A 15,019-nucleotide genomic window follows, 5' to 3' on the forward strand; every position below is an offset into this window, starting at 1 on the left:
GTTGTCGTATTCTGGATGGTCTTGTTAGCAACATCTGACGCGGTGTAGTGTCACCGCAAATAGAGCAGGTCGTGCCTGTACATGATCGCAAAGTTGTAGAAAATACGGTGGAGCTTTACCTTGATGGTCTGTAAAATTGCCTTGGAATTTTCCATGCGAAAACCCGAGAGCGATGAGAATACCGTTCATCTTACGAAGAGCTCGGTGCAGGCCCTTGCATGTCTTTGCATATTAATGCATGCTAGGGCATGTGGGAAAGCTCCCCTGCAAGGTAAAAAGCTAACAAACTTTTTTGTATTGAAAAAAAAATAAAAAATTTACACAACTGCACAGCGATGGCGAAACGGCGAGAAGCAGAGAGCCAGCACTTTCCTCGCGCTACGTAGCGATGGCGGTGATGGCGTTTGCTCTTGAAATGCGATGTGTTCCTTGTGCCGAGCGCTCTGATTCAACCCCACCCACGCTAGTTTTGGTGCAGATCGCCCTACGATGCAAGCCCCTGCAAGAGTCGCTTCCCGCGGCCATACACTGTCGATTTTCCTCCTTGACCTTCATGTGTATACAAGGGATCATGCCCACGACACAGCTTTTTGCTGTCATGTCAATCTCGACCTCCCCTTTTGCAACCGAGCATGCATGGCATGCAAGCAAGCTATGCAAGCACGCTCTTCCTCCTCCTTCCAGGCATGAGAAAAAGAGAAAGCCTCCATAGCCTTGCATAGGCAAAGCGAGAGAGAGAGAGAGAGAGAGAGAGAGAGAGAGAGAGAGAGAGAGAGAGAGAGAGAGAAGAAAACCATGCTTCCTCCCTGTCATGGCTCCACCCTACCTCCTCCTCTCCACCTTGCTCTGATACCAATGTTAGACCAGCGGGTAGACAGACATGCGAATAACCTCCCAACCATCCTATATATAGGCCCCTGGCCCTCTTCCATATATAGACCCCTTTACTACATGTGTGTCCGGCACATTGCCCGGGCCGTGCCCGTCTAGTCGTACCCTTGGCATGACACCATAGCCTCACATGGCTTGATCAAAGAAGCGAACCGGAACTACTAGCATAAATTTAAAGTTTGTAGAATTTTTGAACTATTTTCTCACATATTTTACCGGTTTTTCTTCTGTTTACCATGGTTTGCAATCGGCTAATATCGTTTTTAAATCGGCTCAAGGTTAATCTGAGGCAATCCTTTCTCAAACAATGATTCCATTTGACTCCAGCCTAATGATTTTATCACTTTCTTATTGTTTTAACAAGTGAAAGGGTCAAGACGGCTTTCAAAAACAATAAGAAAGTGATAAAATTGTTGGGTTGAATTAAACTGGTATCAGTGTTTGGAAAAGGATTGCCTCATCTTAGTCTTGAGCCAATTGAAAATCGAGACTAGCCAACTGCAAACCATGGTAAACGAAAGAAAAATCGATGAAATATGTGAGAAAGTCGTCCAACAATTTTGCAAATCTCAAAATTTCTGTTAGTATTTCTGATTTTCTTCTTTGTGAGGAAGAAACTCGATCAGCAGCCGCTTAATAAAAGAGACTTTCTCAAACATTAACAATGACTGGAATCAAGCTATAAAATGCAAGAAATGTAAAGCCATGTGAAGTTGTGAAATGAAAGGTGAAACAAAAAGAACTAATTAATATACTAGAATTAGAATTTATTAGAATTATGCAAAGTGAAGCTTCACTTTAGCATTCTAAAACAATAGAATGCAAAAAAAACATGTGTGTGTGTGTGTGTAAAATTTACTAAAATTTGCAAGGTGAAGCTTCACTTTAGCATTCTAAAATAATAGAATTCAAGAAAAGTAAAGACATGTCAAGATGTGAAATGAAAGGTAAGTCTCCATCATGTCACGATCTGAAATGAAAGGAGTCTCCCTAACCCAACACAACACTAAGGGTTGCTTTTAGAAAGCCAAAAAGTCATCGTGATCCCTTTAACTTGTTTAATAATGTAAATGGGTATTTTCATCATTGTAATTTGGTCCCTTTATTTAATACTCACTTAACTTTCTTTCTTTTTAAATCTTTGTTTAGTTTATAAGTTTTATAAAGATTATATTTTACTTTTATAATGTAAGTGTCTCTTTTAATCATTTTAATTTTTTCCCTTTATTTAATGCTCACTTTAGTTTTTTTAAATATTCGGTGGTTTATAAATGGGTCTCTTTATTTAAAGATTTAAAGACTTTTTTTATCAATATTTTGATTTAAAACATACTTTTTCTTTGTAAATTTCATTTTCATTTATATACAATTTTCAACTAAAAAAATTTTAATTGTCTTTAAATAATAGAATTTTTTTTCAACTTTTGGTTTTGATATGCAAATGTCACCTTCTTACTTTAATGCATGTATTATTATTAGGGATTAGCTTTATATATTTTTCACAATCAATAATTTTTTTTCTAACTTTTTATTTTGATATATAAATGTCACCTTGTTACATTAGTGCATGTATTATTATTAGGGATTAGGTTTAGACATTTTCAATATTCATTTCTATCCTAAAGATATTATGAATTTTTTTCATTTAATAGCATGCATCGTTTTATTGTGTAATTTGTTTTATTGATATATTTATACAAGAATTAGATCAATTCCTAAATTCTCACTAGCATTTTATATGCTTTAAGTTTTTATGAGGTCAATTAATAAACCACTCATACATAACGGCAAAAGGAAAAGCGAAGATTTTTGGTACAATTCTTTTACCATTGAATTGAATTGTTGGATGTTCTCTATGTGGCATTTGAACGTTTTTGGATTTCGTTAGAGTCGAGGCAGCTCGCTCGCTCGCTCTCTCTCTCTCTCTCTCTCTCTCTCTCTTTTCTGTAGGCCACCAAAAATATTTACCTTGTTTTTTTTTTCGGAAAGACGAAATGAAATTTTATAAGACAGAAGATTCTTTGGGGGTTTTGTGCAATATCCTTAGACGAAGGGCTTCAAAGGGTGATCTCCCCCCTCCTGCACAGCGCGACCTCCCCTCTTGCTACCCTTGCTCGCACACGAAGAGCTGCTCTCAGAGAGCCTACAGAGAAAGAGAGAGAGGCCGGAGCCTGCTCACGACAGAATGCGACACAGAAAGAGAGAGAGGGCAGCGTAGAGAGAGAGAGAGAGAGAGAGAGAGAGAGAGAGAGAGAGAGAGAGAGAGAGAGAGAGCGCACATGACACATGCCCTTCCAAACGAGCCACTTGCAAGTTGTGCATCCACTGAGAGAGAGAGAGAGAGAGAGAGAGAGAGAGAGAGAGAGAGTCTGAAAAAAAACGAATCTACATGAAGAATCATTGAATTTCTATTTTTTCGCTGTGGTGCAGACATAATCGGCAAATATTTTAAATTTTTAGTCAGACGATGAGGTTAGTTATATAGGTTATATAATTTCATTGAATAATGCCACTAACGTGGCATTCTTCAATTGCCTCTGCGCACAGAAGGCTACAAGTGGATGTTGTAGCCTGCTGGGCTCCCCCATGACCTGCCCTCGAATTCGATGTTGCACGCATGCCTCACCGCACCCAAGCCCACCTCCTGCGACCAGCAATGCATCCTCAGTTCTCATGCTTATGTGCGCGCACGAAAACACACACACACGCAGACAAAGAGGTCTTCGGGGAGCGAGCAGCCTTCTGTCGTTCGTCCGCCCGCAACGTTCTACCTCCTACCCGTCTGCCTGGCTTTCGCTCCCTCCTCATGCCTCCAAAGTCAAAGTTTCTATATAATAATAATAGAACCTTGCTATTATAATAAAAATAGCATCTCCTTTTCTTTCAATTTTGAAGCGTCAAATAACAGAATCTTTACTTCGTTAGCGTAGTGGGCAATTCTCAATTATTGGCCTGTCCACGTGACTCCAGCGCTGAAAAGCTCTTAAAAAAACTACGCCGTGGAAATCCCCCATCGCTGAAAAAAAGCTACGCTGTCTAAAGCTACAGCGCTGAAAAGCTCTTAAAAATACTATGCCGTGAAAATCCCCCAGCGCTGAAAAAAACTACGTTGTCTAAAGCTACGCCGTCAGAAGCTTTCAGCGGATGCGAAGCGAAGGCCTCTCTCTAGATGCAAATCACCTTTGGTACATGTGACACAATGAGGCATGATGACGCTGAGGCGGGTTCTGTTTATGTATTTGTTGCTACAATTGTAGAGCAAGAAGATGGTATTGCTGGAAACATAAATGGCAGTTTTGTTTGCATGCAATTGTTGCAAATCGATGGTGGTAGGGAAGTAGTTCGCGAAATTTGTTGCAGAGGAAAAAAGATGTCGTGCTTGACACTGCCTTGGTTGATATGTATGCCAAATGTGGTGCACTAGCATAAAAAGTGCTTGAGGAGCTTCTTGTACGGAATGTCGCCTCCTGAAATGCATTGATTGCAGGATGTGCAAAGCAAGAATAGGGTTGTTGAAAGAAGATGTCATGCTTGGGACTGTCTTGGTCGATATGTATGTCAAATGTGGTGTGTTTGAGAAAGCACAAAAAATGCTTGAGGAGTTTTTGTCCGGAATGTCGCCCCTTCGAATGCATTGATTGCGGGATGTGCACAATGAGAGGAGGGGCAAGAAGCTCTAGGTTGTTTTTAGCAGATGCAGAGCAAGTATATCTCTCCGAATTCAATCAAGGCATGTGACTCTACGCAAGTGCCGGAGGAGCTTCGTGTCCTGAGTGTGGGCTCTTGGAATGCGCTGATTGCATGATCTGCTCCACAAGGGCAGGGCCAGCAAGCTCTATTTTGTTTTCAGCAGATGCGAAGCGAGGGCCTCTCTCCAGATGCAATCACGTACGCATGCATGAAGGCATTTAGCTCTAAGCAAGAAGCTGATATCGGCACAAAAAGTGCTTGAGGAGCTTCCTTTCCAGAATGTCGCCTCTTGAAATGCATTGATTACAGGATGTGCACAGCAAGAACATGGCTATTGAAAGAAGATGCCATGCTTGGGATTGTCTTGGTCGATATGTATGCCAAATGTGGTGTGCTTGAGAGAGCACAAAAAGTGCTAGAGCGGTTTTTTGTCCAGAATGTCGCCCCTTGGAATGCACTGATTGAGGGATGTACGCAACAAGAGCAAAGAAAGCTCTAAGTTGGTTTTAGCGGATGCAGAGCAAGTATATCTCTCCAAATTCATTCAAGGCATGTGACTCTACGCAAGTGCTCGAGGAGCTTTATGTCATGAGTGTGGACTCTTGGAATGCATTGATTGCATGATTTGCTCCACAAGGACAGGCCAAAAAGCTCTATTTTGTTTTTAGCACATGCGAAGCAAGGGCCTCTCTCCAGATGCTATCATGTACACATGCATGAAGCCATGTAGATCTACGCAAGAAGCTTGTATGGGCACAAAAATTCACAAATATATTGTTAGTCAGAGGCTGCTGAATGCATATGCTTGCACCTTGAAGGCCATTGACCTTTTGCAACGCCGTTGACATGGGTGAGGGAATTAATGAGCCCATAGCTGGTCCGATGCTCTTGGGGAAGCGTATCATGCTCTAGGTTGCTTTCAACGGATGCAAAGTAAGTGTATATCTCCAAATTCAACATCCTATACTTGCATCTTGAAGGCTGTGCTTACATCTTGAAGGCATGTGGCTCTACGCAAGAGCTCAAGGAGCTTCCTTTTTGGAGTGTGGACTCTTGGAATGCTTGGCATCTGGCCTCTCTCCAGACGCAATCACCTACGTGCATCTTGAAGGCATGTGGCTCTACACAAGGAAAGTCATGCTTGGGACTCTCTTTGTGAATATGTATGCCAAATGTGGTGTGCTTGAGAGAGCACAAAAAGTGCGTAAGGAGCTTCTTGTCCGGAATGTCGCCTCTTGGAATGCACTGATTGCGGGATGTGCACAACAAGAGCAGGGGCAGAAAGCTCTATCTTGTTTTTAGCAGATGCAAAGAAAGTATATCTCTCCAAATTTAATCAAGGCATGTGGCTGTACGCAAGTGCTCGAGGAGCTTCCTGTCCAGAATGTCACCTCTTGAAATGCATTGATCGCGGGATCTGCCCAACAAGAACATGGCTGTTGAAAGGAGATGCCATGCATGGGACTATCTTGGTCAAATGTATGCCAAATGTGGTGTGCTTAAGAGAGCACAAAAAGTGCTAGAGCAGTTTTCTGTCTAGACTGTCGCCCCTTGGAATGCACCGATTGCGGGATGTCTGTAACAAGAGCAGGGCAAGAAATCTCTAGGTTGTTTTTAGCGGATGCAAAGCAAGTATATCTCTCCAAATTTAGTCAAGGCATGTGGCTCTACGCAAGTGTTCGAGGAGCTTCATGTCTTGAGTGTGGACTCTTGGAATGCACTGATCGAATGATTTGCTCCACAAGGGCAAGGCCAGCAAGCTCTATTCTATTTTTAGTAGATGCCAAGCGAGCGCCTCTCTCCATATGCACTCATATATGCATGCATGAAGGCATGTCCGGAATGTTGCCTCTTGAAATGCATTGATTACGGGATGTACACAACAAGAACATGGTTGTTGAAAGAAGATGCCATGCTTGGGACTGTCTTGGTCGATATGTATGCCAAATGTGGTGAGCTTGAGAGAGCACAAAAAGTGCTAGAGCAGTTTTCTGTCCAAAATGTCGCCCCTTGGAATGCACTAATTGCGGGATGTGCGCAACAAGAGCAAGGCAAGAAATCTCTAGGTCGTTTTCAATGTATGGAAGCAAGTATATCTCTCCAAATTCAGTCAAGGCATGTGGCTCTACACAAGTGTTCGAGGAGCTTCATGTCCTGAGTGTGGACTCTTGGAATGCGCTGATCGAATGATTTGCTCTACAAGGGCAAGGCCAACAAGCTCTATTCTGTTTTTAGCAGATGCAAAGTAAGGACCTCTCTCCAGATGCACTCATGTATGCATGCATGAAGGCATGTCCCGAATGTTGCCTCTTGAAATGCATTGATTACGGGATGTACACAACAAGAACATGGCTGTTGAAAGAAGATGCCATGCTTGGGACTGTCTTGGTCGATATGTATGCCAAATGTGGTGTGCTTGAGAGAGCACAAAAAGTGCTAGAGCAGTTTTCTGTCCAGAATGTCGCCCCTTGGAATGCATTGATTGCGGGATGTGTGCAACAAGAGCAAGTCAAGAAAGCTCTAGGTCGTTTTCAGCGGATGCAAAGCAAGTATATCTCTTCAAATTCAGTCAAGGCATGTGGCTCTACGCAAGTGTTCGAGGAGATTCATGTCCTGAGTGTGGACTCTTGAAATGCGTTGATCGAATGATTTGCTCCACAAGGGCAAGGCCAGCAAGCTCTACTCTGTTTTTAGCATATGCGAAGTAAGGACCTCTCTCGAGATGCAATCATGTATGCATGCATGAAGCCATGTAGCTCTACACAAGCTTGTATTGGCACAAAAATTCACAATTATATTGTTAGTCAAAGGCTGTTGGATGCAAAGAGAGGGCCTCACAAAACATGCATGGGGAGCTTCCTGTCTCAATGTTAGGCAGGGTCTCTCCAGATGCAATCACCTACGCATGTAGGACAACAGATGCAATCGCAGGCAAGGTCTCTCTCTCGAATGCCGACTCTTGGAGTGCATTGATTGTGGGATACACGCAACATGAGCAGGGCCAGAAAGCTCTCAGCTGTTTTCAACAGATGCAAAGCGGGGGCCTCTCTCCAGATGCAATCACACACGCATGCATCTTGAAGGCATGTGATTGTACGCAAGATGTCGATACGGGCTTCAACATTTTCTTTAATAGTGGCTACTGCAAAAAATTGCCGTGCTTGGCAATGCCTTGGTCGATATTTATGCCAAATGTGGTGCGGAATGTTGTCTCTTGGAACATTATGACTGTAGGATACGCCCGACATGGGCCGCGCCGAAAGCTGTGGACAATTGACATGAGCTTGAAATTCATGCTCATATTGTTAGTCAAGGGTTGTTGCAAGACATTGGCGTGCTTGGAAATGCCTTGGTTGATACGGATGCTAAATGTGGTGCACTTCAAATAGCACAAAACGTGCCTGAGGAGCCTCATGTCTGGAATGGCGCCTCTTTGAGTACATTGATTGCGGGATACGCACAACAAGAGCAAGTACAGAAAGCTCTCGGCTCTTTTCAGCGGATGCAAAGCGGGGGCCTCTCTCCAGATGCAATCACACACCCCGTGCATTTGGAAGGCATGTGGCTGTATGCAAGATGTTGATATGGACTTTAAAATTCGCTCTGCTGTTGTTAGTTAAGGGCTGTTGCAAAACATCTCGTGCTTGGAAATGCCTTGGTCGATATGTATGCTAAATGTGATGCACTTCAAAAAGCACAAAACGTGCTTCATATCCCTGATGCCATCTCTTGGAGTGGATTGATTGCAAGATACGCGCAACAGGAGCACGGGCAAAAAGCTCTTGATTGTTTCCAACGGATCTGAAGAGAAGACCTCTTTCCAGATGCAATCACATACGCGTGCATGTACACAAGATGTCGATGTGGGCCTCTCTCCACATGGTAACACCTACGTGTCTACATTGAAGGCATGTGTCTCTATGCAAGAGGCTGATACGGGCACAAAAAATCTGCTTTTTACTGTTGTTCAGAGGTTGTTGAAATAAGAATGCGCTTGGCACAATCTTTGTCAATAAGTATTACACGTGTGTTGCGCTTCAAAAAAGTGACGGTTTCTCACCAACAAAATTCTCTTGGAGTGCTTTTGTATCCAGTTACGTCAAGCAAGGGCAGGTGAGGAAGCTTTGACATTAATTTCAAAGATGCAATATGACATGGGCATGTTCTACATGACCATTTTGCCCGAAATTTTGCTTGTGAATGCATTAAATGATGGGAATGGCGTCTCTTTCAATGCATTGGTAGCGGGATACGCACCGCAGGAGCAAGCGCGAAAAGCTCTAGGCTATTTTCATCTTTCTATCTACGGTGTGGACTCCTTAATGCACTCACTGTGGGATGTGCACAACAAGAGCAAGGCCAATGAGCGATAGAGGAAAGAAGTTGTGCTTGGCTTTGCCTACAAGTATGTGTACGTCACATATGGTGCTCTTCAGAACGCACGAAAAGCACCAGAGGAGCTTGTTGTGCAGAACGCCACCACAAGATCATAGGAAGGGTCTCTATCCAAATGCAATCAACTACGCCTACAAAAGAATCTGAAAGACATGCGTGTCAACATATGCAATCACGTACGTAGCCATGGATATTAGAATTCACGATATGATCGCTAGTCAACGTTTGTTGGGACTACAATTTTATGCTTGGTGAGATTGATATGTATACAAAGTGTGGTGTCCTCATAATAGCACAAAAACTTCTTAAAGGGTATCCTCCCTAGGGTGTGGTCTCTTGTAACAGGTTGATGCCCAACATCGTTGATGCAAGGAAGTCCATTGGCGATGGACATTCAATCGGGCGGTGAGTAAGCATTATCATTTTTTGATTTTTGACACTGAGAACGCAGTTAATGAACACATTGAAAATTGCACGCTGCTGTGGGAATGGCACGTTCCCTCGTATTATAAAAATTGGGAAAGATTGTGCAAACTCCTTCAATCGGGCGGTGAGTAAGCATTATCATTTTTTGATTTTTGACACTGAGAACGCAGTTAATGAACACATTGAAAATTACACGCTGCTGTGGGAATGGCACGTTCCCTCGTATTATAAAAATTGGGGAAGATTGTGCAAACTCCCCCATGCAAGGAGACTTGCATGTTTTCTTTTTTTTTGAAACATAAAAAATGGAACAACAAACAATAACATTGACATCTTGTATGATCATGAACATTGAGCTTGACAAAACTCTTTAACACTCCTTGTGATTACACGTTGCTGTGGGAATGGCACGTTCCCTCGTATTATAAAAATTGGGGAAGATTGTGCAAACTCCCCCATGCAAGGAGACTTGCATGTTTTCTTTTTTTTTGAAACATAAAAAATGGAACAACAAACAATAACATTGACATCTTGTATGATCATGAACATTGAGCTTGACAAAACTCTTTAACACTCCTTGTGGTCTTTGGCGAGGTACCCCTTTGAAGCATTACAATCAATAACCAATTTCTGTGGAGGTACACCACCGAACTACGACGATCGGTATCCCAAACACTCTCAAGGTAAAAAAACCTAACACTCTTTCATGAAATCTCTCTTCTCTCTCTCTCTCCCCCTCTCTCTCTCTCTTTCCAATATTTTGTTCAATCTCAATTCGATGGAACATAGCTAACAAAGCACTCTAGTTTGCTTTTGTGGGGAAAAAAATCAAACCCAAGATTTGGGTGACCTACTAGGCTTTACCAACAACTTCATTGTTGATTTTCAGTGTAACAAATTGTCTTAATCCCCATCGGAAGGAGGGGAAGCTCTGGAACAACATATAGGCCTTCCAAAGAGGATGGAAGCACCATCCCCATGTAGGTTGCCATTGTCACTCTCTTGCTCAAAATCCAGAGACCTGCATAGCGGTCTACTTCTTGCAGCTAGCATGTTGTCATCTTCGACCGAGTTTGGCCCAAGCAAGCTCTTTGAGGCAGAGCCAGGAGACGCAGCAGCCTGTGCTCTCAGAGACCTCATCAGAATTGGGCTTTCCACAAAATCAGCACCAACACATGGAGGCGACATATCTGGTTGGTGGTATATAGCAGAGGGGTTGCGCTCTGATGATGCATACATGCTGTTGCTGCTTTGGCCCTCTGACCAAACTTTCAAGTGAGATCGATAATCTTCACTGGTCACGTCGCGATGAGTAGGTGGCGATGGCATGGTAAAGGAGAGTCCAATGCTGCCACATGCTTCTGATGATTGAGGATTCGTGCGGGATGTCGTGTGGTGATGCCCATAGTTTGGCAGTGGCCTTCCCTCAGGTAATTTTTCTCTTGGTTCTAATGTTGGCAAAGAAGGGCTAGATTGGGACTGTGAGCTATGAGAAATCGCATGAACATGACCATCATATTTGAAACATTGATCAGATTTGAACTCAACCTGGCAGTGCGGGCCGTAAGCTTGCAATTGCGCACAAGCATGATCAGGAGGATGTTGGGCACCAGAGCTAGATAGCATGCCATCACTGTAGGAACATGTCTTCTGAAGTCTGACAGAAAGGAAGCGCCCATCATCACCATCAGCACTTGATTTTGCACTACTCTCAATGTGGGTGCTGCTGGTGCTGAGGGTATTGGTAACACTGTTGCTACTACTACACTGTGGCCAAGACATTGCATGCCCAAACACTGGCAAAGATGGTTGATGCTGATAGAGGGGAACAGATGCACGTGCTTTGTTGACAAGCCTTGCCACTTCGTCCATGTCTAGTCTTGCCAATTGCCATGGGCTTATCTTCACTTTGTGCCGATAATGCCTGGAATACCTCTCTCCTCTGATCGAAGAGGTAGAAGGTGTTGACGAATCTGGATCAGTTGTAGACAGAAAATTTGATGGTGGGAGCTGAAATGTCAATTCATCCTGCAGGATACAAAACTTGTCCCCAGTCACACCACATTTACACAGAAAGAGGTCAAGATCATCCATGTTGTGAGCGAGGTTTTGTTAACCTGATTGTCGTAGTCAAGGTAGATGCGAGGAGGAGTACACCATGTTCGCCTGTAGTGGGCTCCGAAGGCACTGGATCCCACGCTGCGGCTGCTTCTAAGAGAGCTTGCTGGTGATGCCGGAGGGTGATGGCTATGAGAATTTTCATTTTCAGACAAGCTCTGCAGCTCATTCAATGTTCTAGTGGCAACCACATAATCATATGTTGTAAGCCCCTGCCAGGGATTACCTCAGTAATTGTTCGATTCAGCTTTGGAAGGTCTTACCTAGAAAATAAGTAAAAAAATGTATCCAATATACCTTCTTGATGAGAAGAATATGAAACAACAGAAGCTCTCCCAGTGCGGCTAGCGCTATTAGGGAAAGTAGTGAGCAGGCGGCCTGTAATGCAAACAAGAAGGCTCCATTACAATACTAGAAGCTTTGTCCTGTTTATTGACCACACCCTTTAAACCTGGTCAAATTTTAACCTTGCATTCAGCGGCTTAGAAGATATCCACTATGTAGTTTGTCATAGTTTTCATCACAAATGAAGGAAACTGGACTTTGCTACTTTGAATAGTTCAGAGAAGAATGATGGCTTACCACAATAGTTATGACCAAGCCCTTTGAGAAGCCGCTGCCCAGTCTATCATAGACTCTCTGATCGAAACTCTTGCCATGGGTAGACGACCTCACAATTACGGTTATTCCCGTCACAACTTCTAAAAGAAGCTGAAAAGGTAAAGTCATGTTGTGTCTCACAAGAAAAAGAGGCATTTAACTGAAAAAAGAAAATCGTTCATCAAAATACTTACAAAGCCAGCAGTTACAATCAGAAGAGCCAAGAAAGTTCCATAATTTTTCTTGCCAACGCAGTTATTGATCCACTGAACCATGACAAAAACTATATACATTAATGAATTGTAGTAAGTGTTAGTGTATTGGGTAGGTTTGCCTGTTAACGTCTTCTATGGAAGCAACCTAAAGTTCTATCCATAGATTGTACCTTGCAATGATGATCAAACCCGTAGACACATTTGTCGCAGCTCTTACAATGCTTGCTGCATGTACTCACCTGAAGGTCAAACAAAAGTACACATTTCTTTCAGTCAACCTTTCAATATAACAATCGCCAAAGTAGCAATGAAACAGACATACCCGCCGATTGCAAAGCACACAATTAAGTGAATCGGACATCATTTGAGATGAAGTGATGTCTTCGCGCTTGCAGTTGTCTGCCTCTGTAATACAAAGAAAAGGAAACCGCACAATTTTCTTTGTAGCAAACCATATGCCCTTCTGTGATTTCCTATGACTTTGAATTGCAAGAGAGTGCAAAGCCTCCAGCTTCAGGATTGAATCCTGTACAGTGGAATCCAGCTTTCCTTGTGATCTGATCCCTGGGTCCAGGTTTGGGAAGGGCTTGATAGGAATATAAATCGAGATGCCTGGGTCCTCTGGATTGATTGCTGCACATCGAATGTAAAGGGCAAACACTGCAACTGCCTGTGTGTGGCAAAACATAATGAGCAAGGTGAGCCTTTCAAAAACACTTGTCCGAAAACATGCACAAAATCTTTAGGAGGTCCTTGATGAAGATATGATTAGCCATGTGGCAAGAATATTTTTTCTTGGTCTTTGAAGATCAAAGCCCTATTGCATTGGATAAGAACAAACTTTTGGTGGTGTATATATTGACTTTCCCAGTAAAACCAAATAATAAATGGCGATTTATGGGACATGCTCCGGTAGGGAAACGTATCCACCCCCAACTTAGAGACAAAAATTTTGGAATCTTGCTTATGTGTCCTTTCGAATAGAGCATCAAGACAAATCCTGGTATTGTATAGTTCATCTATTGTTGATGAGTCGTATGCAAATTTCACATCACAAAAATGACTAAATTTGTGAAAATCCCCCCACAATTACTATACTTCTACTCAGTGTCTCTAATATGGCGCCTCTAGCCTACTTAGATTAGCCATGTCATTAGAGAAAAGAATCCCATCATTGCAAAAGCCAAGGCCATGCTTGTTGGACTCAGCAATGTGTAGCTCACAATTTACAAGTATGCAATCATTCGGTCAAACCATATGCATGCAAAGAGCTTAGCCTATGCTTGTTGGACTCAGTAAATATGTAGCTCACAAGTTTACCAAGCTTTATGTGAGACCCGTATCACTAGTAGCAATCAAATAAATTGCCAAAATTTTATGCCGTTTCTGATCAAGCTTTGAAAATGGGCTTACCAACGATGTGTAAAGTATTGTGAAAGTTGCGATGATTTCTTGTTCGCCTGCAAATGGGGCTGAGAAGAGATAGAATGAGAAGATGAAGCAGAAGAAAGACAGGATGGCAGTGACCTGCAAAGAGAACAGCCCAATGAGACTCATCATCAAATGGCAGAGTAAGAAAAACTCTAATAAATCAACAACCAATGTATGAATTTGGATATTGTCTCTGGCGATTGATTGAAATTTTCACCAACAAAATTAGACCATTGAGCGTATTGATGGATGGCTTTTCGAAAGCTTCTGATAGATAACAAACCCAACAAAATCCCTCAAATATTCTGCGCAATGGAGATAACAAACCCAACAAAATCCCTGAAAATATTCTGAGCAATGGCAATGACAAACCCAACAAAACCCCTCAAATTTTCTGCACATTGCGAGGTTTCCTTCTTGACTGATTGCAAGGGACAACAAACCCAACAAAATCCATCAAGCACCAGCAGAGAGAGGAATATACTGCACATCGCCACAGGTGCGAGATGAACTTGCATCACGCATGCACACTCCCATCTTGCATGCAATGGATCCAGTGTTGCTGTGATGTATCAGAAATGAGATCGCATTGTGCGATAGGGGTAATGGAAAACTTGGCACAACCCAGCGATGGGATCAACAGGTTTCGCCACAGAAACAAACAAATGAGCTATATTACATTAGAACCCGCGGTGCCCAAGGTAATGAGTATCTATCTTACTTGCAACCGGTGGAAGGGAAGATGCCAGCCATGGCGCCTCATGTCAAAGATGAAGGGGAAGGTACGTAGCAGAGCACAGAAGAGGATAAATACAGACGAGAGAGAGAGAGAGAGAGAGAGAGAGGCAGGCGTTACCTACTACTACAAGGCTACGCCCCATGGCCCATTCCATATCCATCATGATTGAGATGCCTGCGCAGTCTCTCTCCGCCTGCACAAACGGTCACCTTGCATTCAAAATTTCGAAGTCCGTGCCAAATTATGACGGCCGCACGCACTGATTTGCATTTCCCATTTTATAATTTGGGTGCTCCACTTTTGGATCACACAGAAAATGTACAATGTTAGGTCCGGGTTACAAATACCTCAAATTTCCAAGGTAGGGAGGGACGGCTGTCCAAGAGGGAAAACAAGGTGAGAAGGCACGAAGGGCTGCTAGGTTAAGGGGAACGAAGGAGAGTAAGTTTAACTAAGTGCCTACAATCATATGGTATTTTTGTTGTGTTTTAATATAAAATTGTTTCATTAAAAT

The 15,019-nt window shown here is 42.8% G+C and overlaps 1 protein-coding gene across 1 annotated transcript; it reads right to left on the minus strand.

Annotated features, from left to right (window-relative positions):
* Positions 1-9,883: 9,883 nt before the first annotated feature.
* Positions 9,884-14,612, minus strand: LOC147459486 (protein S-acyltransferase 21-like). Its single transcript, XM_086510744.1, has 9 exons — positions 14,488-14,612; positions 13,749-13,862; positions 12,658-13,005; positions 12,506-12,574; positions 12,315-12,386; positions 12,103-12,231; positions 11,818-11,898; positions 11,520-11,732; positions 9,884-11,430 (listed from the first exon to the last, which is right to left on the minus strand). The coding sequence occupies exons 1-9, from the start codon at positions 14,527-14,529 to the stop codon at positions 10,306-10,308; spliced, it is 2,193 nt and encodes a 730-aa protein (XP_086366870.1). The 5' UTR covers positions 14,530-14,612; the 3' UTR covers positions 9,884-10,305.
* Between the last annotated feature and the right edge of the window lie 407 nt (positions 14,613-15,019).

Source organism: Adiantum capillus-veneris, chromosome 4 (assembly GCF_014529385.1).
Source record: "Adiantum capillus-veneris isolate H3 chromosome 4, ASM1452938v2, whole genome shotgun sequence".
Taxonomy (NCBI): Eukaryota; Viridiplantae; Streptophyta; class Polypodiopsida; order Polypodiales; family Pteridaceae; genus Adiantum; species Adiantum capillus-veneris.